The 27,133-nt window shown below is 40.3% G+C and overlaps 1 protein-coding gene across 3 annotated transcripts in view; it reads left to right on the top strand.

Moving 5' to 3' along the window:
- Nucleotides 1–247: 247 nt before the first annotated feature.
- The window catches only part of TTC27 (tetratricopeptide repeat domain 27), a 185,080-nt gene continuing 158,194 nt past the window's right edge, over nucleotides 248–27,133 (top strand). The window contains exons 1-4 of one of the 3 annotated variants that reach the window (XM_027554978.1): nucleotides 248–4,185; nucleotides 13,000–13,177; nucleotides 15,855–15,984; nucleotides 22,525–22,665. In XM_027554978.1, the coding sequence (XP_027410779.1) occupies nucleotides 4,128–4,185; nucleotides 13,000–13,177; nucleotides 15,855–15,984; nucleotides 22,525–22,665 (507 nt within the window). In that variant the 5' untranslated portion in view covers nucleotides 248–4,127. Of the gene's footprint in view, nucleotides 4,186–11,300; nucleotides 11,595–12,999; nucleotides 13,178–15,854; nucleotides 15,985–22,524; nucleotides 22,666–27,133 lie in introns of those variants that run through there. The other 2 variants (XM_027554979.1, XM_027554977.1) reach the window with 2 other exon arrangements.

Below are 27,133 nucleotides of genomic sequence, written 5' to 3' on the forward strand. Positions count from 1 at the left end.
AGCCATTTGCATTTCTGCTTTGTCAATGATCAGTTTATACCTTTTCCCCATTTTGTTATGTATTGTCTTTGGATATTTTAATATAAATGAGCTACTTGTGTGATAGAATGTTAATTTTTATCATATTTGTCTATATTTTTTCCAGATGGCCCTTTAACTTAATTTTTCTCATCGAAGTTTTAAATTATCATGAAATCATCTATTGATCTCTTCCTTTGTGATTTTAATTGCTTTTTACTCTTTTTTTAAGAGCTCCTCTCTGCAAAGACAAAAGAATCATATATTTTCTAACTGGGATTGATTCCGGTGTTGGTATAAGCCTGGCTGGACATAAATTAGAATGAGCTTAAAAGCTCCCTGCTTCCCACCATAGGAGTCCAGCAGGGTGGTAAGAGTGTAGGGGCCACATGCTTGAGTTTTAAGGTGTACACCAGTTTGAAAGGAAGCTTTTTCCTCTTTTCCTTGCTCTCAGCTTCCTATCTTCTGCTTCTTCAAACTAAAGGGCTGTGCTGAGCCCTCTGAACTTATGCATTTCTTGGACAGAAGAGGCACCCTCTGGCCTTCTTCCCTTAGCCCCTGGATGTGATCCCATGGGCTTCACCAAAAAACGAGTGTTCTTTGCTTTCACCTATATATGTCCCTTGGAGAAGGCAATGGCACCCCACTCCAGTACTCCTGCCTGGAAAATCCCATGGATGGAGGAGCCTGGTAGGCTGCAGTCCATGGGGTCGCTAAGAGTCAGACACAACTGAGTGACTTCACTTTGACTTTTCACTTTCATGCATTGGAGAAGGAAATGGCAACCCACTCCAGTGTTCTCGCCTGGAGAAGCCCAGGGATGGGGGAGCCTGGTGGGCTGCCATCTCTGGGGTCGCACAGAGTCGGACACAACTGAAGCGACTTAGTAGCAGCAGCAGCATACGTGTCGCTCCTCAGGTTACACCAGCTGTGTTTTCCAGTGCAGGAAGAGCTTGTGTCAGGCCGCCATTTTGATGGTGAGTTAGTTTGACTCACCTGGTGCTTCTCCAGGGAGGGAATGCCTAACCCAGGGGTGTCAGCTGCAGGCTGCCCTGGGCCACTAGAAGGCCCAGGTCCTGGGATTACACCTCTGCCTGCTGGGGTTCCTAGGAGAGTGATTTGATCCTCTTCACCTCCCTGGCCTCTTCTCTTTTCCAAGGGATAGGTCACAAGGATAGGTACCAGTCTCCCTCAAACTCGCCACCCCCACTCCCCTTCTGTTCCTTGTTACTGCTTTTCTCTAACCTTTCCATGGGTTTTGTTCTTTGGTTTATCTCTTTCTCTGTTTACCTCGCAGTCTGCAAAATTGGCAAACAGCCCCAGAGCACCTCCGATTTCCCTGGAGTCATTTTCATTATTTATGGGGACAAGCTGGAGCTCCTTTATCATGTTGGTGCCCTTTTTCTTTCTTCTTGTTACCTTAGCTCTAACTGTATAAGGTTTTTTGACCAGTTGGCTCCTGTAATTTCTCTGAAGCAAAGAGCCTAAGCATTGGCTACTGAATTAAAGGATATGCTCTTTCTGGCAGTGGTTCTTCAGTATGTGCTGTGTTATTGAGATAATGCCCCTGAAGCACAGATTTAACATTTTCAATATTTGTACGAAAATGAAGATTTATAATTTTCTAGGAATAATCAAACTGGACTCTAATGTGCTGATAATCTTCCTGTGTTTGTCCTATATTATCTATAGAGATTTATCTATAGTCTTGGTATTCTAATATCTAAATCAGCTATAGTCTGATCCTCCATAAGAGCTACAGTACATTCTGTCTGGGAGCAAATCCTGAAATTGTAGGTGTCGTGTCCCATAGAATAAAGAAATAATTCTAATAATGATTCCAAAAAATCAGTCATAGCTTAGGACATAGGCTTATTAGAGATTCTTACTACTTGAATGCTGCTCTTAAACCAATGCAAAAGTTCATTTCCCTTCAAGCTCTTTATACCCTCAAAAACACTTTATCTTTTATTATCTTTCCCCCCCACACACTGACATCCTCTTTTTTTCTTAAAAATAGTGAACTTGCTTTCCTTTTTGCTTTTCAGCTAACTTTAAAATTGTTCACTACAAGATTTTATATTCTACAGTCGGGAATGAGGTAGATAAGGTGGCATTATATCAACAAGAATTATTGTCCCATTATTACAGACAATTCTCCCTGGGAGTTAGAGGAAGGACACAATATTGTTTGGTGCTGATATCTCTTGAAGTGGTGTCATTGGGCTGATTTTGGACACTTTTTTTTTTTTAAGGCAATGTGGATGAGTGTTTCTTTGAAAGGGCCTTCTGCTTGTAATATGTTCCATTATCTTTATATGTAGACTCACAAGTCTTAAAGAAGAAAGCCTCATTTTATTCTTTTATACAGAGAGACAAGTTATATGTATTTCTCCCTTGTTTACTTTCTGTCTGGAAGTTAATAACTATACATTGAATTTTTTTTAACTGGCAATTTCATGTATTATTATTTTTTCATGTATTATTTCTGATTGAATTCAATAATTCATGCTTGAGCCCATTTGTAAAAGAGGATATTAGGCTCCCTTTATCTTGGGTCTACTGTAGGATATTGGCCGAAACTTTCTTAAAGTCTTTTTAAAATCTTATTTTTTAAAAATCTTTATTTATTTCATGATTTTGAATCTTTAGGTTAATCCAACCTTAACAAAAAGACTTTGAACTTACTTTATGTAGTATATTTTTTATTTTTAAATTTTACATAGAAGCTTTATTTAAATCTTTTTTTTAAATCCCATCATTCATAAACTTTTTTTTTCCCATCTTAGAGGAGTCTAACAGTTAATTGAATCAATTGGTACAGGTCCAGCATTATAACCTGCTTTAAATATCTTATTCCTTTATCTGTTTTCTTGAAGTTGGTGAAAATCCTTAATTATAGCCCTCTACTTGATTCTTGAGGGTAGTTTTAACTATTATACAAATGTGACTTCATGTCCTAGCCATTTTCCGATGTAATTGCTTTTTTGTTTGACTGGTTTTTGTTTGTTTTTACCTTTTTTTTGGTATTACACAAAAGTAAATTATTTACATTGGGAAAAGAGACCCTAATCAATGAATAAGAAAATGCAGAAAAATAAAATAATTAATTGACAAAAGTCTTTATAATAATTTTTCCTTACATGTTCTGACTGAAATTAAATTTTTTTTTCTTGGCTGTAATCTTTTGATTACCTCTTCATAGAACCATAATTTTTGTAATATTTCCTAAGACTGAATAGGGAGAGAATTCATTATTCCTGCATGGTTGAACAAAGTCTTTTTTATTATTGATGGTAGGAATGCATAAACTTCTCCCATGGACATATACACTATTCATAGTATTCCAACAGGTTTGTGGCCCACCAGCACATAAATTTTGTATTCTGTGGTTCCCATCAAAAAAGAGGGGTGAGAAGGGGGTTCAAGAGGGAGGGAAGATATGTATACCTATGGCTGATTCATGTTGATGTATGGCAGAAACCAACACAACATTGTAAAGAAATTATCCTCCAATTTAAAATAAATCATTAAAAAAATTATGATGGATTTATAGTGATACCCATTCTCAGTGTGAAAATCAAGTATATTCCTGATAGGAGTGGATTTCCGTTTTGGCCAGGAATTGATGAGGATTGAATCTTCTCACAATTTTACGTTAGTCTGATTACTGGAAGAATTTTACATAGCTTCTGGTTGTGTGCACTTCAAATCTTGTTTTTCTTCCATTATCCACCTACTTCTGGTGTTGAGCAGCACAGAACTCATTCATTCATTTCATTCTAAGATTGCCAGCCTTCATTTTTTCACAGTAGGTCAGTACCGAGGCTGTAGGAATATTCTTGGAAGCCATTCCTACACTGAAGTGGTTAGCAATAGCCACAGAAATGACTGCATACTCTATAAATCTATCTCACTAAACCAAAGTTAAACACGTCCCCATCTCAGTTTCCTGGATTCCCCAGATTCCCACAGCCACTCTAGAACTACCTGCTTAGAGAGGAAGTGTATCTGAGTGAAAGATTGAAGCTAACTAATTGACATGACAGTGTCTTCCTTTTTTGACTGCAGCTTGTGGGATCTTAGTTCCCTAAACAAGGATTGAACCCATGCTGCCTAAAATGGAAGTGCTGAGTCCTAATCTCAACCACCAAGGAAATACTGAAGGTAACATTTTTTTTAAGTTGTATTAAGATATATTTCACATACCATATAGTTTACCCATTTGAGGTATACAATTCAGTGGTTTTTAGTATATTCACACGTGCAACCATCACCACAGTTAATTTTAGAACATTTTCATCATCTCAAGAAGAAACCCCGTATCTTTTAGCCATCACTGTCCTCTCTCGCCCTGTTCCCTCACCAGCCCTAAGCAATCATTAAGCTACTTTTTTATTACTTTTGCAGATGTTATGCAGTCTGAGGATCAGGTTGTTAGGACTACATTGTTAGGACCCTACCCAGAGCCTTGAGAGGGGCCATAAACCTTAAGCTGCATTAGCTTTGTGGTTTATCTGCCTCTGTACCTTTATTCTACCAAAATCTGTATATGTGGTTCCCTGTTGTTCACAGAGTTGATTGGATCTACTAGAGTATGTAAATTTTTTGTGAAAACTGGGGATAAGGAGGAGTTCATTTGGAAAATTAAGTAAAGCTGAGTAAAGCAAAAGAGTAACCCAAGGAGTTGGGAATGTTACGAAGTCTGTTAGACTGTCTTGGAGTTTAAATTGTTTTGTTTTGTCTTTTGGGAGGCCTCACTTTTTCAATAAAAGAAACCAGTGTTGTCTATGTGCTGTTCTGTCTCCTAATTTTTTTCCAGAATGCCTCTTAAGCATATTAATTGATTCTTCATGACATATCAAAAGCTCCCCATGATGCCATTGTTATTCCAAGTTTTAAAAGATTAAATTAAAAAAAGTTCTTCCGTTTATCAAAGAAAATTCAAGAGTTAGGATTGTGGTACAGCACTATGTAAGAGGCAGAAATTCTTCCAGGAAGAAGTTCAGGCTCTGACGTAGACAAACCTGTGACCACTGAGAAGAGAGCAGCGCGGTTGGTTGGTGACTGTCTCACGGTTTCCTTTGTCAGAACATCAGTCACTTTGAATGAGGGCCCACCCTCATGACCTTATTTTACTTTAATTCTTTAGAGACCTTGTCCCCAGATACAATCACATTTTGAGGGGCTTCTCACTGCGGGTAAGACTTCAACATAGGAATTTGGAAGGCCTACCACAATTCAGTCATAACATATAGTGAGGGGTTGATGTAAATAATAAACAGTTTACAGTAGGAATAGGAAGGAGTTTTATTTGAGCCAAACTGAGGACTATTGCTTGGGATACACAGATTCAAGAAGCACGTGAATTGTGTTGACTACAAAATGGGGAGACTTACACAGGCAAAAATCGAAATGTTGCCTAAGTTGTTAAATATTAGGATCGGAGCTGGCAAGAATGGTGCAAGGACTGATTGGGGTCCAAAATGATGGCATATTTACAAGGGGGAACTTATGGCATATGATTGCATCTGGTAGCTGCTTCTGATCATTTTTTGAAAGTGGCTGGTTTGATGCAGTCAGAACATTCAGATTTGTTGTTGATGTAGGAACATGTCTGAAACCACACCCACAATGGCCACCTGGCTTTGCTTTGAATGCCTGAACCACAGTTAACTCCTTTTTTATTTTTGTTGTTCAGCTGCTAAGTCGTGTTGGCCTCTTTGCAGCCCTACAGACTACAGCACACCAGGCAGGCTTCCCTGTTCTTATGTCCTGGAGTTTGCCCAAGTTTGTGGCCATTAAGTCGGTGATGCTATCTAACCATTTCATTGTCTGCCGGCCCCGTCTCATTTGCCTTCAACCTTTCCCAGCATCATTGTCTTCTCCAACGGGTTGACGCTTCACATGTGGTGGCCAAAGTATTGGAACTTCAGCTTCAGCATCAGTCCTTCCAATGAATATTCAGGGTTGATTTTGATTTTCAAGTGATCTTAACTATGTCATCAGAGGGAAAGTCGTGCTGGCCAGGCACAGTCTCTCCCAGCAGAGCGGAGTGTTGATCTTAATGGGTTTGTGGCAGAGTGGAGTTCAGGGTCTGGGAGACTTTCTGAGGAATCAGGAATTGATGTCTTCTGAGGTATGACTACCTAGTTGGTACTCTTGTTGGTTAGTTGGCCCTCAGAGGTGTGTTTATTTGAGTGAATCCATCCCTGACAGGAGGACTTTCAGAAGCAAGAGGCTAACACTGATTGGATGGCTACAAAGGTCTATTCTGTGAAACAAATTTTCATTAATTGAGTAAATAGGTTTGGTGATTGGCAGAACGGCCATTCTTTCCCTAAGTTTTTGGGGATGTTATTCTCAAAAGTGGCTCTCGTATGTCCCAATTTTCTCCTAAAGTGGCCAAATATCTTAGTTCTAAAGGAATTTGTGTCACTTTCTAGCTGGTTGACAGATTTACACTCTGAATCCAAGTCAGTGATATTTTGTTGAGGAACAGAGGTTGGAGTCATCCTGGTTCCTCAGATCACTAGTCATGTGGCCTCAGACAAGCCACATGACTTCTCTGAAACTCAGTTTCTTCGTCTGTAAGGAAACAATAACTGTCTCTCTGTGTTGTTAGAAGTATCAACAACATAACTTAAAGAAACTGCCTAGCACACTATGTGTGGTACACACCAGTTCATGGTTCTTATCCCTGGCTTATTAGACTCGCCTGGAGACCTTTAAAAACTCCTGAGAATAGGAGTCTCCCCACTTGCCAGAGCTTCTGAGTTAATTAGGGTCAATTCCAAATAGGTGATTCCAAAGTCCCAAGGTGGTTCTGAGGCCAGCCTGATTCAAGAAGCATTAGTGACAGCCCCAAGAGGGGTGCTGCTCTCTCAACCCACTCGCTTCTGTTTCCATTAGTTTCCCCCTGAACTTGATGCCCTTCCCAATTTCTCTCCCATAAGCCTGAGAAGAAATAGCCCTCCCTATGCCATATGTGTACAACTGTTGATAGGATGTCTGTGGCTCTGATATATCTCTAAAGTGATATATATTTTTTTTGTTTAAGGGAAAACTGGTATATAACATTATATGTCTCAGGTATACAGTATTTAATTCGACATCTGTATACTCTGCCAAGTGATCACCCCCCAAAGTCATTACCATCTGTCACCATGCAGTTGAACCCTTCCCCCCACACCTTAACCTCTTTCCCCTCTGGTAAACACCAATCAGTTCTCTGCATCTATGAGATTGTTTTTCTTGTGTTTATTTTTTTGTTTAGATTCTGCATATGAGTGAAATCTTATATTTGTTTTTCTCTGTCTGCCTTCACTTAGTATAATATCCTCAAGTTCCATCCATGTTGCCACAAATGGGAAGATTTCCCTTTTTTTAAATATTCAAGTGGTATGCTAATTATATATATATATTTATATATACATCACATCTTGTTTATCCATTCATCCATTTGATGGACACTTGTTTCTGTATTTTGGGGATTATAAATAATGCTGCAGTGAACATAGGGGGTCTATATATCTTTTCAAATTAATGTTTTAGTGTTTCTTGGATAAATACCCAGAATGAAATATCTGAATCATATGGTAGTCCTATTTTCAATTTTTCGGGAATCTCCCCGTTCTTTTCCATAGTGGCCGCGCCAATTCACACTCCCACCAATAGTGCACAAGGGTTTCCTCTTCGTCACATCCTCTATAATACTTGCTATTTCTTGTCTTCTTGGTAATAGCCATTTCAAGAGGTATGGGTTGATATCTCATTATCATTTTGATTTGCAGTTCCCTGATGATTAGTGATACTGAACATGTTTTCATGTGCCAGTTGGCCATGTGTATGTCTTCTTTGCAAAAAGCTGTATTCAGGACCTCTGCCTATTTTTTTAAATTGGTTTGCTTTTTGTTGTTGAGTTGTATGAGTCTTTACACATTTTGCATATTAATCCTTTGTCAAGTATATGGTTTGTAAATATGTTTTCCCATCCAGTAGGTTGCCTCTTCATTTTGATGATGGTCTCCTTCACTGTGTGTAAGCTTTCTAGTTTGATGTAATCCTATTTATTTATTGTTGCATTTGTTTCTTTTGCTTTTGGAGTCAGAACCACAAAATATTGCTAAGACCAATGTCAGTGGTGGTAGTGGTGGTTTAGTCACTAAGTCGTGTCCGACTTTTGTGACCCCATGGACTGTAGCCTGCCAGAGTCCTCTGTCCATGGGTTTCTCCAGGCAAGAATACAGGAGTGGGTTGCCATTTCCTTTTCCAGGGCATCTTCCCAATGCAGGAATCAAACCCAGGTCTCCTGCATTGTAGGCAGATTCTTTACCAACTGAGCTAGGAGGGAAACGATGTCAGTCGATTTACCGCTTTTACTTTCTCCCAGGAATTTTACAGTTTCAGGTCTTAAATTCAAGCCTTTAAGCCATTTTGAGTCAATTTTTGTGTGTGGTGTAAGATAGTGGTCTACTTTCATTGTTTTGTACGTGGCTGTCCATTTTCCCCAACACCATTTATCCTCTCTATTGTATCTTCTTGGCTCCTCTGTTGTGAATTAACTGTATACATGGGTTTATTTCTTGGTTCTCAGTTCTGTTCCATTAATCTGTGTGTTTTTTTATGTAAAGTGGCTATCTTTTTTTTGTATGTGAAGTGATTACCATTTTAATACATGAAAGTACATGTTACATTGATCACATGGATAAGAGAAGTGTCTTCAGATCCAAAACTGGAATTCAGAAGACAGGGAGACTGGAAGGTACCTTGTTCCAAACTGTAAAAGGACAATCACACTGAAGTCTGCCTATAACATTTGCAGGGTTGTGAAATACATTCTATAATACTTCTTTGAGAAATACATCTTCAGAGCAAAAATGTGTGTTAAACTATATGTTTATATAAGTGTAGCAGCAGCAGCAGTCATCAGAATAATTAATTAAAATAACTTAGTGGGCATTGGAAAGGCTAGTAATGTTTGGAGAGGGCTTCCAAGGTGGCACTAGTGGTAAAGAACCCACCTGCCAATGCAAGAGACATAGAGACGAAGGTTTGATCCTTGGGTCACGAAGATCCCCTGAAGGAGGGCATGGGAACCCACTCCAGTATTCTTGCCTGGCGAACACTATGGACAGAGGGACCTGGTAGGCTACAGTCCATAGTGTTGCAAAGAGTTGGACACAATTGAAGCAACTTAGCAGGCATGTGATGTTTGGATAAGTAATGAAATAAAGATATACATAATTAACATTACATGTTTATTCCATAAAATATATTTGTCTTGCCTTTACTTCTATAAAATCATCAATTATGTTTTAATATTTGTATTGGTTCCTGAAGATGCTCTAGAAAATTACCACAAACTTGGTAGCTTAAAGCAACAGATGACTGGGGACTTTTCTGGTGGTCCAGTGGTTAAGAATCCACCTTGTAATGCAGGGACACAGTTTTGATCCCTGGTTGGGGAACTAAGATCCCATGTGCTCTGGGGAAAGATCCCACAGTGGAAGACCTGATGCAGACAAAATAAATAAATACATATTTTTTTTTAAAAGCAACACATATATTCACTCACAGTTCTTAAGACTGTAAGTCCAAAATCAAGGTGTCAGCAGGACTACTGTCTCTTTAAAGGCTCTAGGTGAGAATCCATTCTTTGTCTTTTCCAGTTTCTGGTGACTGCCAGCATTTGTTGGCTTGTGTATGCATTACTCCAACCTCTGCCTCCATCTTCACGTATTGTTCTTGTGTGTGTGTGTGTGTGTGTGTGTGTGTGTAAAATCTCCCTCTGCCTTTCTCTTATAAGGACACTTATAAGTGCCATCTCTTAGGACAGGACTTTGAGCCCATCAGGTTCATTTTAAAATCCTTTTTCCAAATCAGGTAACAGGGATTAAGACTTGATATCTTTGGGGCAACTAGTCAGCCCACTATAGTTATCAAAGATTTCCTGCTTCTATTAACACTGACTAAAGGATTATAAAAATATTTTTTTATTTGAAGTATATAAAGTTTAAATGCATTGTTGGCCAGAAACAAATAGACTGCCAAATAGTGTTTCCAGCAAAGATAGGTTTATTCAGGATCATCAGAGAATTGCATTTTGGTACCCACAACCATGGCAAGTCATGTGTAAGTTCTCCTTTCTGATCTCCGATCTCTATTTAATTGAAATATATATTTGTTACTTTTTTACATTTCCTTCTGTTGATCAGGATCTTTCTCTGAAAGTCTCCCTAATCAACAGTCAGGTTTTTTAGTTTCAGTGGGTTTTTGTTCCTCTATGACAAGAAGGAGCTTTCTGGGGTGTAGAGCCTCAAGTCAGAGGGAAAGTAAACAGATTGGACCTTCCTCTAGTTGCAGGGAGCATGGGCTTCTCTCTAGCTGTAGTGCGTGGGCGTCTCTTTCTGGGGGCTTCTCTTGTTGTCAAGCAGGGCCTCTAGGGAATGGGAGTCCAGTAGCATGGGCTTAGTTACTCCATGCCATGTGGAATCTTCCCAGACCAAGGATCATACCCGTGTCCCCCTGCATTGGCAGTCAGTTTCTTAACCACTTGATCACCAGTTAAGTCCAGACAGAGTTCTCATATGGAATTCACTGGACTCCTCTTCGTTGGGTCTCTAATTCCCTGAAGTGGTACCTCAGTGTTGGTAGTAAGGGCCCACGTGCTTTGGCAGGACCGACTAAGGCTTTCATCAGGTAGTCTGGAGGGTTCTGACCTAAAGAGAAATCAAAGCTGCAGTCTTTCCAATTATACAGCAGCTGGGCAAGACCGAAACTGTGATCTCTTCCACTGGCCTCCTGGCCGGAGAAGGCGATGGCACCCCACTCCAGTACTCTTGCCTGGAAAATCCCATGGATGGAGGAGCCTGGTAGGCTGCAGTCCATGGGGTCGCGAAGAGTCGGACACAACTGAGCGACTTCCCTTTCACTTTTCACTTTCATGCATTGGAGAAGGAAATGGCAACCCACTCCAGTGCTCTTGCCTGGAGAATTCCAGGGACGGGGGAGCCTGGTGGGCTGCCGTCTACGGAGTCACAGAGTCGCACACGACTAAAGTGACTTAGCAACCGGCCTCCTGGGTGGGTGGTGCAGGATGACTCCACGCCCTCCACTCCTTCCACAGCTCAAGGTTACGCCTCTGGGGTCGGGAGTGAGGGAACCAAGGCCCCTCCCCCAAGTCCCGTCCCTTTCCCCAGCTTGGGGCGGGGCATCCTCACTGGGCATGCTCGGTACTAAGGGCTCGTGTTGGTCTCCTAGGCGGAAGCAGGTTCAGCGAGTATGCGTGTTTTTCCCAGGGTTCTCCGCGCTGCTGTTATGGCCGCCTCCTTGTTCCGCTATCTGCACATGGTGGTCTAGGCTTTGTGTTTACACGACCTGTCGCCACTAGTCCTCGGCCTCTTGGTCGCTTTTACTTGTACTTTCTTCTTTTTGACTCCTGTGTGACCTTCGTAGGAATCTTTTGGCTGCAGCTATGTCCGGGGTGATGTGGACCCCGGAGCTGGCAGTGCTGAGGGGCTTCCCTACTCAGGCTGAGCGGCAGCAGTGGAAGCAGGAGGGAGTCGCCAGTTTGGGTGAGAGGGGGGAACGTGCCAGGAGGGACTTACGCCGCCGTGAGGACTGTGGGGAGAAGAGGTGGCTGGGTTTTCATCTCTCCTGTATTTTTTTCCTACCCAAATCTACCTGATTTCTTAAGGCTTCAGGTTGTTGCATCCTTGACCTGGTGGGCGTGGTCTTCGGGTTCCGTACTTGTCTTCACCCTAAATTTTTCCCCGTCCAGGGGTTCTTTACCGTCTGAGCTCCCAGGGAAGCCCTCAGTAATAATGTCAATTATTTTTATAATCTCTTAACACTTATTCAGTCACTTAATCCTTATAATAGACATATAAAGTAGACAGTACTTTTGTTCCCTTTTTGCAGATGAAGAAATTTAAGTAAGTTGGTTAAGTAATTTATTCAAGGTCTCACAGCTGGTAAGTACAACAACTGAAATGAGGCAGCAAAGATGTAATCTTGTAAGCAAAGCACATTTACCAGAGAAATAAAGAGTTAAAAGGCACATTTACTACAGGGTTATAGGTACACGTTGTTGTAGGATTTAAGCTGGACCCAAAAGAGAAATATCAATTTAGGACTGTGTGTGTGTGTGTGTGAGAGAGAGTTTAACACAGTATATATGTGTAAGTGGGATGTGTGTGTGTGTACGCACACACGTGTTTGGGTGTTATATACAATAGGTGCTTCAGGTGAGAGGTAGTTTCTGAAGTCTGAGTCTGGAAGTCTTATGGAAGAAATCAAACTTGACCTGATTTTTGATCCGAGAGTAAAACTAGTAAGTGGAAAAGAGTTCCCCAGGAGGAAATCACCAGTGTAAAAGTGTGGAGGCAGGAATGTGCGTTTGCATATGGTTGGGCTTCCTTGGTGGCTCATAAACAGTAAAGAATCTGCCTGCAATGCAGGAGACCTGGGTTGGATCCCTGGGTCCGGAAGATTCCCTGGAGAAGGTAATGGCTACCCACTCCAGTATTCTTGCCTGGAGAATTCCATGGATAAAGGAGCCTGATGGGCTGCTGACCATGGGGTTGCAAAGAGTCGGACACTACTGAGTGGCTTATCACTTTCACTTTCATGGTGGGGGTAGTGGGAGCCAGATGGTAAAAGGAAATGTTCTAAGAAAACTTTTCTGTTCTCAGTAGGATTCCTTTTGAATTCTCAGCAGAAGGATGATGTTCGTTGCTGCTGCGGAATATTTTTTCTAGGTCTAACTTCTGCCTTACTGCTCATGATATGGATGAACTTCTAATCCTAGGAGAAATGGTGGGAATTTGCACAGTGCTTTGTGATTAATTTATAGGAAGTGTTCTAGATATATACATTTTTTTTTTTTTTTTTGCATACTGAAATGGTAATAGTGTTACCCTTTGCAATATGAAAATAGTAGTTTTTTGGATTATTGTACAAATTTTCTTTCTATTACAGAGAGTGGATCTTTCCTACAATTGTTGCTAGAAGGGAACTACAAAGCCATATTGTTAAATTCATTGACTCAAAGTATTTTAAATTCAGCAACAATAACTGAAGAAAAGATTGACAGCTACCTAGAGAAGCAGATAGTAACATTCCTGGATGATTCAGCAGAATTGGACAAAATCAGAAGGTAGAATTTTATTTGAAATTTTCATGGAGAAATGAATTTTGAATACATTTGGTAGTGTCTTGACAGTATGTAAGGCACACTGACTTCTGCGGTTTTTGGAAAACCTGGCTTTACATTTAGTCAAGACTCTTGATGTACGTAATAATCTATGTAAAAGCTTCTGTCCAGAGGACCATCGAGAATGAAAAGGTAAAGTGGTATAGGATGTCAGAGGTTCATATATAACACTAAGTTATGACCGGGTGGTAGCTGCCAACCACTGAGCTTCCAGCTGCTTAGGTCTCATAGGTTTTAGCTATACTTAAGACTTCAGACCTTCTTTCCTTTTAACATGAAAGTGTACACTATCATCTGGTTATTTGTAGATTGCTGAGTGAGAATTGTAACTACTTTTATTATTTTTAGATTGTTACCTTTAATGTTTTTATTATGGAACCCTTGGTTTATCTTCTTCCATTGATGTTTATGTAATTTAATAGTATTTAGTATAAGGGATGGAGAAGGCAGTGGCACCCCAGTTCAGTACTCTTGCCTGGGAACTCCCATGGACGGAGGAGCCTGGTAGGCTGCAGTCCATGAGGTCTCAAAGAGTCGGACATGACTGAGCGACTTTACTTTTCACTTTCATGCCTTGGAGAAGGAAATGGCAACCCACTCCAGTGTTCTTGCCTGGAGAATCCCAGGGACGGGGGAGCCTGGTGGGCTGCCGTCTGTGGGGTCGCACAGAGTTGGACACGACTGAAGCGACTTTGAAGCAGCAGCAGTATAAGGGATAGTTGCACAGCAGTTAACCTAATTTTTTCAGTGGCTTATATTATACTCTTGTAAGTTTGTTAATATACCTTTCTTTTCTCTACTGTCTCTGGCAACCATGTTGTTTTAGTTTTCTTTGAAACATGCACGTTTGTTTTATCATAATTTGTAAGAAATGACTTCATTTTAGTTCTTGAACAAATCAACTACTGTGCTTGGTGTTGAGGTTGTAAAGATAAATAAAATGTAATCTGCATCTATTAGGAGTTTATAAAAGAATACTACTACAGACATTGTATTTTACTTAACAGATGTCGTTCATTTTCATTTTTCTGGCCGTCTGGTAGTTTTTCTTTGCTTTCGTGTCGGTCCTATTATTTTGCTATCAGGTGTCTGTGTGTTACCATAGCTTTGTGTGGTGACGTAAGAACACACGTGCATGCACAAATGCATTAAACACTGGTCGACCAGAACTCCTGCTTGTCACGTAGAGCTGAGAAGAGACATTTCAGTTACCTTATTTTGAGGTTATTTGAAAATTAAACTGTATTCTTAGCTCTTCTTGAGGATTTTGATTTTTAGTTATGACATTTATTAAGGCTTACATTAAGATCTTGCTGCACACCTGTTTCCCCAAGTTTCCTAAACTTCTAACTACAAACAGCCTCTATTCTTTCTTTGCTCTGCTCTCGATTGCACTGTGTCCAGAGCATTCTGGATACCATAGGCTCGTAGGTTTTATTTTATTTATTTTTTTCTTAAAGAATCTTCCTTTTTGAGGTAGGGCCTAGGGAATCTAGGAGGATTCTTGTAGCTTCATGCTGAAGAAAAAGTGAAAGCAGTCATCCTCTTCCTCCAACACTCCCTAGGCCCTACCGCAAAAAGGAAGCTTCTTTAAGAATTCCATGGACTGTATAGTCCACGGAGTCACAAAGAGTCGGACACAGCTGAGCGACTTTCACTTTCACTCGTGTCTTAATCTAAAGGTTGGCAAATTACCTCTGGTGGGTCAAGGCCAAAGTGCCTCAGAGTGTTGCTTACATTTTTAAAAAGGTTGGGGACAAAAGAAACACCTGTGACCTGTAAAGCCTAAAATGTTTTCTCCTTTACAGAATGAGTTTACCTACTTACTCCTGTCTTCAGCCAAAGTAGGATTGAAAAGAAATAGGTTCAAGTGCAATATCTAGGGTTTTTTGTTGTTGTTGTTGTTGTTCTCATAGTTCGTAGTGCAGATCAATAAAATGTTTGGAAACAATTTTTTATTGACACTTTTCTTATGTATAAAATCAATTTTTCACCCAATGTCAGAGCTGTTAAATAGAATATAAGACAAAGTTCTCAGTATCTGATCAGGTCCTAAACCAGTGCTGTTCAAGAGAATGTTTGTGATGATGGAGATACTCTGTATCTGCTTTATCCAGTGTGGGAGCCAGTAGCCACGTTTGGCCATTGAGCACTTGAAATGTAGATAGTGTGACTGAGGGACTGAATTTTTAAATTGTATCTGTGTTTGGGTGCATACATAGTTGTGTCCAACTCTTTGCAGCCCCATGGACTGTAGCCCATGAGGCTCCTCTATCCCTGGAATTTTCCAGGCAAGAATATTGGGTTGCCATTTCTTTCTCCAGGGGATCTTCCTGACCCAGGGATAGAACTCACATCTCTGGTGTCTCCTGCCTTGGCAGGTGGATTCTTTACCACTAGCACCACCTGGGAATTATTTTAAAGAGCCATATGTGACTCAAGGTGACTGTGTTGGACTTTGCAGACCTAAACTGTAGATTTCAAAAAATTTCTTTGTAATACTCTCAGATAATGTCAATGTTGATATCTTACATTTTCATTAATAACACTGAAATGAAATAGTAGTGTATTTGTGGTTATACATAATGGTTTATGTTTATTTCTTTATTCTTATATGCAGACAACAGAAGATATTCCTACTTGGTGTAAGCAGTTTGCAACTTTTTGTTCAGAGTAACTGGACGGGCCCTCTTGTTGATTTACACCCTCAGGATTTTTTGCCATCTGTTTTGTTTCAGCAGTTCAGTGAGGTACGCTTCTTGGAAATGTCATATGTAGGTATTATTGTGTTTATTCTTTAGAAATGGATCTTTATAAGCCAGAGTTAATAGTAGGTAAGAGAGAAACATGACTTCGTGGCTTGTACAGAACCTACTAAGAATACTTGTTCATTGATCAGAGTTTCATGTAATTCAGAAGTTCCGGTGTCAGTCTCAAACTCCTCTTCAAACGCTCCTCATTTTATGGAGCTCTGTTAGCTGCTCTGTTTATTAAAGAATGGACAGCTGCACCAGTCCTCCAGCTGCATATTTTACCACAGCTACACAAAGATACTTTCTGAAGAAGTAGAAAGTCTGGAGATCTGTTTAATTTTGTTGCAGAAAAGTTTTGCAGCTGTGCTTAGAACAGTTCCTGGGGAGGTTTCCTTTGTGTCACAGATACACTTATTTGTATGTACTTAGAGTGTGTGCCTCGGAGATGCCCCATGGTGATAATGAGTCTTAATATCCGTGTATGGAGATAATGTTACTCACCTGCATCCATAGGTCATCAGTACGGCTTGCAGTTTGAACACCTCAGTTGTGTTTGAGCACATGTACCCAGGGCTTGGGGGAATGTAACCTGCCCTAAGAAGAAGAATGGTAACTGAGTTATCCAGCCACCTCAGAGGACTGGAGCATAACTGTTAATAACTCAGCCTGGAAAAAGGGCACCTTAACATCCAGAACTTACGCAGTCAAAAAGACCTGTTTACTGTTTCCTGTTTTCTCAGAATTAGAAATAGCTGATGAAAGGGGAATGGAGTTGTTAGAAATCAGTGTTAATAATTTGATGAGAATCACAAAGCAGTCATAATCTGAAGCCATGGCAGTTGTAGCTGTACAGTCAGTTTACTGAGTCATAATGTTATATTGTGATAGAATAACTAAGATTCATAGTGCTGGCTCGAAATCATTACTGAAACGTTAAAAGCCCTTGCATATTTTATGTCTAAGAAGGGAATTTAATCTATACCTTACAAAAGTTTTCATCCAAGATGATTACAAGTAAAATCCCCAAGATTTTGACACTTAAAGAGATGCTTTGATTATCCAGGAGTTTATGTATATGGAACATCTCACTTCCTCTTTGTGTATGAAACACTTTCTGGCCTCTGTTGCTGCCCAGTGCAGGGTAGAAACCTACCAGACAAGGTTGCAGATACTTACTGAGCACTGATGTGTGGTTGGAGTGGTGCTTCATTCCCATGTGTTGTATCAGTTTGACATTTTCTGTTGATGAGAAGACGGAAGCTGACAGTGGTAAGAGAAACTTGCAGAGGCTTTATAGCTGGGGGATTGGAACCCATGTTTTCTGGGTCCAAATCCAGTACTCTTTCTGCTGTGCTAGTGTGGAAGCACCTGTGGAGTCAGATAGCAATTCAGACAGTGCAGAAATGGGTTACATGAGAGAGTCAAACTGTAAGAAGCATTGAAATGAATAAGACATGTGAGGAAAGTGATTTTTGTCTGAGAAGACCTTTTAGTCAAGAGTGGACCTTGAGGTAGAACCTGAAGGGTGATGAGGGCAATGGATCAGTAGAGAAGAGGAGGAAATACGTTCTAGATGCAGTCACATGAGCACAAATTTAGAGGACAGAGCAGTAGGTGTTTGTGAGGGCTGTTTGAGGGGCTGCTTTGAGCCTGTTGGGGCAGCAGTAAAAGATGGGGCTCAGGCCACATCGTAGGAAATTTTCATTAAGACCTTGATTTTAATCTTTTTAGTATAAGTACATCTTACTCTCAATAAACATACCAGATGTGTGCAGTTTAAATAATAAAACATCTTTGTTTCCACCACCTGGCTTGAGAGAGGGAACATCACCAGCCTTGGAGAATGGAACTTTCTGACTGCTCTTGCTTAGGTGTTGAGCCCCTTTGCCATTGGGGTGGCTCTGTGGGCCCAGGGCTGGGAGAGCCTTGGAACTGGTCTCGTCTGGCTTAGCAGCCTCTCTAGCTACCTGGTGTGCAAATCATAGCATCTTCTGCATGTGCTCTGACTTGGAAAAGCATTAGAAGGTCTCCTGTGTGTGCTTCTTGGTGACATCCCCAGCCCCCTTTCTCATGAAACACTCATGAATTTGATGTTAACATTCCATTGCTTTCTTCATAGTTTTAGCACTTACATATATATGTATTCTCAGAAAACATATTGTTTAGTTTTGCCACTTTCTGAACTTTATATAAGTTAAATAAGCAGGGTGACAATATACAGCCTTGACGTACTCCTTTCCTGATTTGGAACCAGTCTGTTGTTCCATGTCCAGTTCTAACTGTTCCTTCTTGACCTGCATACAGATTTCTCAGGAGGCAGGTCAGGTGGTCTGGTATTCCCATCTCTTGAGGAATTTTCCGCAGCTTGTTGTGATCCACACAGTCAAAGGCTTTGGCATAGTCAATAAATAAGTAAATAAAGCTTATTTAACTTATATGCAGAGTACATCAGGAGAAATGCTGGACTGGATGAGGCACAAACTAGAATCTCGATTGCCAGGAGAAATACCAATAACCTCAGATATGCAGATGACACCACCCTTATGGCAGAAAGTGAAGAGGAACTAAAAAGCCTTTTGATGAAAATGAAAGAGGAGAGTGAAAAAGTTGGCTTAAAACTCAACATTCAGAAAACTAAGATCATGGCATCTGGTTCCATTACTTCATGGCAGATAGATGGGGAAACAGTGGAAACAGTGACAGACTTTATCTTTTTGGGCTCCAAAATCACTGTAGATGGTGACTGTAGCTATGAAATTAAAAGATGCTTGCTCCTTGGAAGGAAAGTTATGACCAACCTAGACAGTTTATTAAAAAGCAGAGACATTACTTTGCCAACAAAGGTCCATCTAGTCAAGGCTATGGTTTTTCCAGTGGTCAGGTATGGATGTGAGAGTTGAACTATAAAGAAAGCTGAGCACCAAAGAATTGATGCTTTTGAACTGTGGTGTTGGAGAAGACTTTTGAGAGTCCCTTGGACTGCAAGGAGATCCAACCAGTCTATTCTAAAGGAAATCAGTCCTGAATATTCATTGGAAGGACTGATGTTGAAGCTGAAACTCCAATACTTTGGCCACCTGATATGAAGAACTGACTCATTTAAAAAGACCCCGATGCTGGGAAAGATTGAAGGCAGGAGAAGAAGGGGTTGATGAGGATGAGATGGTTGGACGACATCACCAACTCAGTGGCCATGAGTTTGAGTAAACTCCAGGAGTTGGTGATGGACAGGGAGGCCTGGCATGCTGCAGTCCATGGGGTTGCAAAGAGTTGGACACGACTGAATGACTGAACTGAACTTTATATAAATGAAATAAATTGTGTTCTGTGACTTGCTTTGCTTAGACGTATATTTTTGGTATTATAAACTATTCATTTTTACTGTTGCATAGTATTCCAATTGTATGAATGGACCACAATTTATATATCGATTCTACTTTTGATGGCCACATGGGGTGTTTCCGTTTTTGGTAGTATATTATGTACCATGCTGTTGGGAACACATCTTCTGGGAATCATTTGTAAGAGTTCCCAAGCACAGCAAAACTTAAAAAAGGATAATGTTTGGTACAATGAGCTAAATGAAGGAGGCTGTTTTTACTGCCTGCCCCCTTCCTAGGGCTATAGTTAGGCACCCTGAGGGCTGAGAGGACTGATGTTTTACCACACTTGTAAATGCTTCCCAGGACTGAGTTGGGAAGCTCTGCTGAGGGCAGGTATCCATGAATGGAACTGCTGTGCTCTAGGGTATATGCATGTTCAACTCTTCTTACTGTGTCAGGTTGTCTTGGAGAGAATTATTCAGTTTATACTCTTTATCAGCAATCTGAGAATTTGGAAGATGGAGTTGAAGTTTTAAAATTGGGGAGTGGCATATCAGTATTTTCCAGCTGTCATTTTCCTGTGCTTATTGATGTTTCATAGTTCCTGTGAGGACAGATATTTGTGAATATACTTCATGGTGTTGGAGTATAGTCATCAAAGCCAAGTTAATTTTCCCTGCCTCCAATGTATGGAGGCACAAGTTGACATTTTTAGCACTGCTGTGTGACGGCTGGTCTAACCAGCCTCGGGATAGCACTGAAGCTTAGCGTCTGAGTAATTCCCTCTCACACATAAAAGTTGATCTTCTAGTAAACTGGTTTTATATCAGATGTATCTCAGGCTTCCAGATGTTGACTTTTCTTCACTGTTCTGATTAATAAGTATTTTTATATGTCTTATGCTCTCTTGACTGAGGAGTTGTTGCTAAGGGACTTATAACTTTCATTTTATCTGTTTTCATTGAAAATATAAACAGTCCTCTTTCAAATTCAGCCATTTTTCCAAACCTCTGTAAGCATGGTTAGAGCTTGGTTGGAATATCAGTGTTAGATCACAGGAGTAGATAGAGACTGCTTCACTTAAGCAGAAGATAGAAAAGCATTCAATTTTTTGATAATAGTGATGCAAAATAACTTTGGCAAAAGAAATTTGTTTGTTTATTCATGCATTCACTCCTTTACTTATTTATTATTTGCCGTGTTAATGACATTTTCTGAGAACTTAAAGAGGAGAAGGTTTAGCAACCAACCTCTGACTTTGAGTATCAGAGGAAATGAGATCCAAGTAGTGTATCACGGAGTATCTCTTTGTGTAATTTTCTGTTTGTTGCCCTGTTAAGTCACCTGTTTGTTATCTTTAAGGATTTCATTAGAAGATAGTGATCTAAATTTGTGCTACAACAGGTAGATGTCTTTTTTGTCTCAGTGTGATTAGAAAAGGATTCTTTTTCTTAAAGTCATGTCTTGTACTTCACCAGTTTGGTTGGGATGCTAGGAAATAAAGATTGTTAAGTCCACCTAAAAGGCAGGATGATTCGGTGAGGCTTCAGGTCCAGCTTGGGCGTGTGAGGCAGGGTCTTCTCTCCAGTCCGTAAGCGGTAGCCTTGCTGGTGCAATTGGTACCTCCACTTGGAGGTCTTGCAGGGAACCTCAGACTCATTGTGTCCACCCTGGATTCGTGGTGAGGTTCTTCTCCAGACCAGGTCCTCTTCTGTGTCTGTGTCTTGGTTGCTTACACCCCCATCCTGCAGTTGTCCCAGTCGGAAGGCTGGCAGTGATCCCGGCCCTGTCCTGGAGGACTGCCTTGTGCTTGGCCCAGGTCTGAGGGGAAGGTAGCATGAGATGGTAGGAGGAATACTGGCTTGGGAGTTGGAAAGCCTGGCCTATAATCTCTGTTCAGACCCTAACTTTGGTGTGATTTTAGACTGAACTTAACTTTTTTTGTTTTGTTTTCTTCTGAGATTGAGGCAGTTGTAATACTTCAGAATAGTTCCTTGATTATTGAACTTGAAAAAAAAAATTCATTCTACCCTCAGTGTAGGTTAACAGTAAGCTTTATTGGTGGTTTGCTGGTGGTCATTCACATTGTCTTTATTCCTCAAGTACACTTTTCAGTGATGATGAAGGGGCTGTTCCTTCTGTACCTTTATTTAATGTTTTTATAAAGCAGGGATTCCCTGGTGGCTTAGAGGTTAAAGTGTCTGCCCACAATGTGGGAGACCTGGGTTCAATCCCTGGGTCGGGAAGATTCCCTGGAGAAGGAAATGGCAACCCAGTCCAGTATTCTTGCCTGGAGAATCCCATGGGCGGAGGAGCCTGGCGGTCTACAGTCCACGGGGTTGCGAAGAGTCAGACATGACTGAGCGACTTCACTTTCACATAAAGCATTGAGCCTGGCACTGGCATCACTTGGATTATTTAATCCTTACAAGAAACGTGTGAGGTGTAGGTTCTGTTATTTGATTTTATAATTGAGGAAGCTGAGGCTCAGTTAAAAGAAATCTGCCTATGCCCACAAACTAATAAACAGTAAAAGGACTCCATCCTGTGTCGGTGACTTAGAGCCTGTTTTCCTGATGTTGAGCATTCCTGCTGTTGATTTTGTGGCAACTGTCAAAATTATTCAGCCCACATTTTAAAAACATGAGTGTCTGGTCCAGTGTAGAAAATCTGTTCAGTTGAGAACTGGGTTTTTCAGAGACCTTCCTGTTGGGCAGGCTCTGTTCACGTCGGTCCGTGATTGTATGCCTACTCAGCATCTGATATGCAAGACTTTGTTGTTCTTTGGCCTGAGAGTAATTAAGGGGCAGCTGTGGTTTGTAACGACATTAGCTGACTGGTGAAGCGTATATGAAATGTAGGTGTTTAATATGAATACTTTCACATAGAGATGGCTTTACTGAGAAAACACTTTGTTGTAAGTAAGTCTGTAAGATAATGGTGCCTCTTCAATAGTAGCATTTTCTTGATTGTTCTGTTCCTCTAAAATATAAGCAGATGGGTGGTCATTGATCAGGGCAGGCTGGAGTTGTAGATCTCTAAAGGCATTTATAATATTAGGACTTGGTCCAGTGCCAGTTGCTGTGTAATAGATAAATGATTGTGTTTCAGAACTGAGTAACTGGGAATTATGTATCCTTTTAAGACATACAAAGGTTAACTTTTTTCTAAATTATTTGAACTTATATATATATATATATTTTTTTTTTTTCAGATCAAAGCGCTGGATGCGTTTCTTCTGAGTCTGCTCGTTCTAGATGGTGAATCAATCTACAGCCTGACCACAAAGCCTATCCTGCTGTTATTAGCAAGAATTATCTTAGTGAATATAAGACATAAACTGACAGCTATTCAGGTAAAGAAAGAAAAGGAGCCAGGAGATTCAGACCCAGGTGTGGCTTTTGTGCTGATTAGCATCAGACTTTGGGTGTGATGCTGACAATGTCTTGGTATATTTATTTTCTAAGTCTTCCTTAGGTATTTAATTTAATCTCCCCTAATGAGATTAGTATAAAATGAAACATTGTCTTTTTAATAGAATTGTATATATGTGTTGTATGTATGTATGCATGTGTATAAGTGTTCATTCTCTGAATCTTAAAACTGGGTTTAGAAACATACATCACAGTCTTTTATGAATTTCATGTAAGGATAATGAGCAGTAGCCAGAAGCATGCATAACACATATAGATCAGATCAGATCAGATCAGTCGCTCAGTCCTGTCCGACTCTTTGCGACCCCATGAATCGCAGCACGCCAGGCCTCCCTGTCCATCACCAACTCCCGGAGTTCACCCAGACTCACGTCCACCGAGTCAGTGATGCCATCCAGCCATCTCATCCTCTGTCGTCCCCTTCTCCTCCTGCCCCCAATCCCTCCCAGCATCAGAGTCTTTTCCAATGAGTCAACTCTTTGCACGAGGTGGCCAAAGTACTGGAATTTCAGCTTTAGCATCATTTCTTCCGAAGAAATCCCAGGACTGATCTCCTTTAGAATGGACTGGTTGGATCTCCTTGCAGTCCAAGGGGCTCTCTAGAGTCTTCTCCAACACCACAGTTCAAAAGCATCAATTCTTCGGCACTCAGCCTTCTTCACAGTCCAACTCTCACATCCATACATGACCACAGGAAAAACCATAGCCTTGACTAGACGAACCTTTGTTGGCAAAGTAATGTCTCTGCTTTTGAATATGCTATCTAGGTTGGTCATAACTTTCCTTCCAAGGAGTAAGCGTCTTTTAATTTCATGGCTGCAGTCACCATCTGTAGTGATTTTGGAGCCCAGAAAAATAAAATCTGACACTGTTTCCACTGTTTCCCCATCTATTTCCCATGAAGTGGTGGGACTGGATGCCATGATCTTCGTTTTCTGAATGTTGAGCTTTAAGCCAACTTTTTCACTCTCCGCTTTAACTTTCATCAAGAGGCTTTTTAGTTCCTCTTCACTTTCTGCCATAAGGGTGGTGTCATCTTGCATATCTGAGGTTATTGATATTTCTCCCGGCAATCTTGATTCCAGTTTGTGTTTCTTCCAGTCCAGCGTTTCTCATGACGTACTCTGTATAGAAGTTAAATAAACAGGGTGACAATATACAGCCTTGACATATTTCCTATTTGGAACCAGTCTGTTGTTCCATGTCCAGTTCTAACTGTTGCTTCCTGACCTGCATACAAATTTCTCAAGAGGCAGGTCAGCTGGTCTGGTATTCCCATCTCTTTCAGAATTTTCCACAGTTGATTGTGATCCACACAGTCAAAGGCTTTGGCATAGTCAATAAAGCAGAAATAGATGCTTTTCTGGAACTCTCTTGCTTTTTCCATGATCCAGTGGATGTTGGCAATTTGATCTCTGGTTCCTCTGCCTTTTCTAAAACCAGCTTGAACATCAGGAAGTTCACAGTTCACATATTGCTGAAGCCTGGCTTGGAGAATTTTGAGCATTACTTTACTAGTGTGTGAGATGAGTGCAGTTGTGTGGTAGATTGAGCATTCTTTGGCATTGCCTTTCTTTGGGATTGGAATGAAAACTGACCTTTTCCAGTCCTGTGGCCACTGCTGAATTTTCCAAATTTGCTGGCATATTGGGTGCAGCATTTTCACAGCATCATCTTTTAGAATTTGGAATAGCTCAACTAGAATTCCATCACCTCCGCTAGCTTTGTTCGTAGTGATGCTTTCTAAGGCCCACTTGACTTCACATTCCAGGATGTCTGGCTCTAGGTCAGTGATCACACCATCATGAATATCTGGGTCATGAAGATCTTTTTTGTTCAGTTCTTCTGTGTATTCTTGCCACCTCTTCTTAATGTCTTCTGCTTCTGTTAGGTCCATACCATTTCTGTCCTTTATCGAGCCCGTCTTTGCATGAAATGTTCCTTTGGTATCTCTGATTTTCTTAAAGATGATCCCTAGTCTTTCCCATTCTGTTGTTTTCCTCTATTTCTTTGCATTGATCGCTGAAGAAGGCTTTCTTATCTCTTCTTGCTATTCTTTGGAACTCTGCATTCAGATGCTTATATCTTTCCTTTTCTCCTTTGCCTTCGCTTCTCTTCTTTTCACAGCTATTTGTAAGGCCTCCCCAGATAGCCATTTTGCTTTTTTGCATTTCTTTTCCACGGGGATGGTCTTGATCCCTGTCTCCTGTACAATGTCACAAACCTCCGTCCATAGTTCATCAGGCACTCTGTCTATCAGATCTAGGCCCTTAAATCTATTTCTCACTTCCACTGTATAATCATAAGGGATTTGATTTAGGTCATACCTGAATGGTCTAGTGCTTTTCCCTACTTTCTTCAATTTAAGTCTGAATAGCACTTACAGTAGATCTTATTTACTATTACTTTTCTTGGCTCATGTCCTGCATTGATTGATATTTGGGTTGGGTATAGTAGAGCATTTGTTCAATATCCATTGTATGGTTTCTCTAGGGTACATAGAAATTAGTGAGAAAAGCTAATATGCAGTAGGAGGTGATAAAAACCACAAGAGAGCATTGAAGAAAGCCCTTGAGGTGTGCTGGTTCTCTTGCAGCTTCTCAGCTGTGTGCAGCTGACTCTTCAGTCTGCCTTGCAGTGTGAAAGCAGCTGCAGATACTATGTGAATGGGTGTGACTGTATACCAATAAAGCTTTATTTACGGACATTGACATTTACATCTCATATACTTTCACATGTCACAAAATTTTCTCTTCTTTCAAAATTGTAAGGACTAGTCTTGATTTGGGGCTAAAGGAACACAGGTGGCGGACTGTTTCTGCCCCACAGGATGGAAGCTTCCTGATTCCTATCCTGCTTGTTGCAACTTAGGCATGTAGACCTTGTATTGCCAGAAATAGTAAATCTAAATTTTATGTGAGATCTCCCAGTTTCCAAGTGTTGGCCGAAAAAGTTTAAGAAATAATATTTCTAGGGATAAAATGGGGACTTGGTCTGTACTGTATAAGGGCTTGTTTTCCTGAGCATTTAAGTTGAGGCAAAGAAGAGGTAAAAAGGTAATCATGCCTCTTTCAGCAACTCTCATGAGAGCCAGAAGGTTTGGAATCAGTTGTACCAGAAGGGTTTTTACTTGATGGATTTCAGTGTATACTAGCAGATATAAGGCCTTATCTTTGATCTTTTAAGTGATGTTAGTTTGAATAAAAAAATGTTTTTCCAAGTTGATTTGAGTTAAATAATCTTATAGACTGAGTAGTACTTGAGCCTAAAGAAAGTATCATAAAGACATGAGGTTGCTAAATGGTATCATTTTCTTTCTGGTGAGACTAATGGTCATTAATGAGTTAGTGATACAGTTTTCTTGATGGAAAACTTTCATCAGCATGCATATTAAGCAGGAATGTATCAGGTTGATTTTTTATTAAAAATAAAAATTATTTTTGTGAAACAATAAAAGAAGATGATTTTCCCCACCCCCTAGTCTGTAAAGTATATAGACCATTATTAGTAATTTGTTAACGTTGAGTAAAAGGAATTTTGGCTTTGGAATCAGACCGGAGACCCTTAGGCCAGTGAATTACTCTGAATATCAGTTTCCTCATTTATAAAGTGGACTTGAGTTGGCAAGCAGTTACTGGGTTTCTTTTGAGTACACTCATGCGCCTTGCCTTCTAGAAGGTTATTCACTAGTATGACTTGTCAATCAGAACAAGTAATAAGTGCACTAGTCAGAAGATAGGATCTGGGAACTGTCTAAAGCAAGACTTCAAGTTTCCTTTTTCATCAATGCCTCAGATTTTCTATTAAGTGATTCTTAACAGATAGAAAAAGGTACTTTTATTTTCTAGTAAAAAAAAATAGATCATGCTTTCTTTCTTTGCTTCACACTCCCCCTTCTCCCATGTGAAGATTTTCGATTAAAGAGTTAGTTTATAGATCTGATTTTTAAGAGCTGAGCATCATAAGTTGTATTTTTTTAATTAATCATTTATTTATTGACAAACAACCCTTGGTGGTTTAGTCACTAAGTTGTGTCTGACTCTTGTGACCCCATGGACTGTAGCCTGCCAGGCTCCTCTGTCCATGGGATTCTCCAGGCAAGAATACTGGAGTGGTTTGCCGTTTCCTTCTCCATATATGTTTTTTTAACAGGGCAGTCTGTTTGACTGGATCTATCTTAATTTCCATGTCTAGAAAAGGAAAGAATATGTTGCCAGACCTGACTCACTTACTGCTGACAGCAGATAAGGACAGATAATTGGAATATAGACTGACTTCATTAGCTTAGTGATAGCAAAAGAATGAAAATGAGGCAACAACTCAGGGAATTACATTAAAAATGATGTGAAACTTCTTTCTATTAGATAATTCTACCTTTCGTTTCCTTAC

Source organism: Bos indicus x Bos taurus, chromosome 11 (assembly GCF_003369695.1).
Source record: "Bos indicus x Bos taurus breed Angus x Brahman F1 hybrid chromosome 11, Bos_hybrid_MaternalHap_v2.0, whole genome shotgun sequence".
Classification (NCBI taxonomy): domain Eukaryota; kingdom Metazoa; phylum Chordata; class Mammalia; order Artiodactyla; family Bovidae; genus Bos; species Bos indicus x Bos taurus.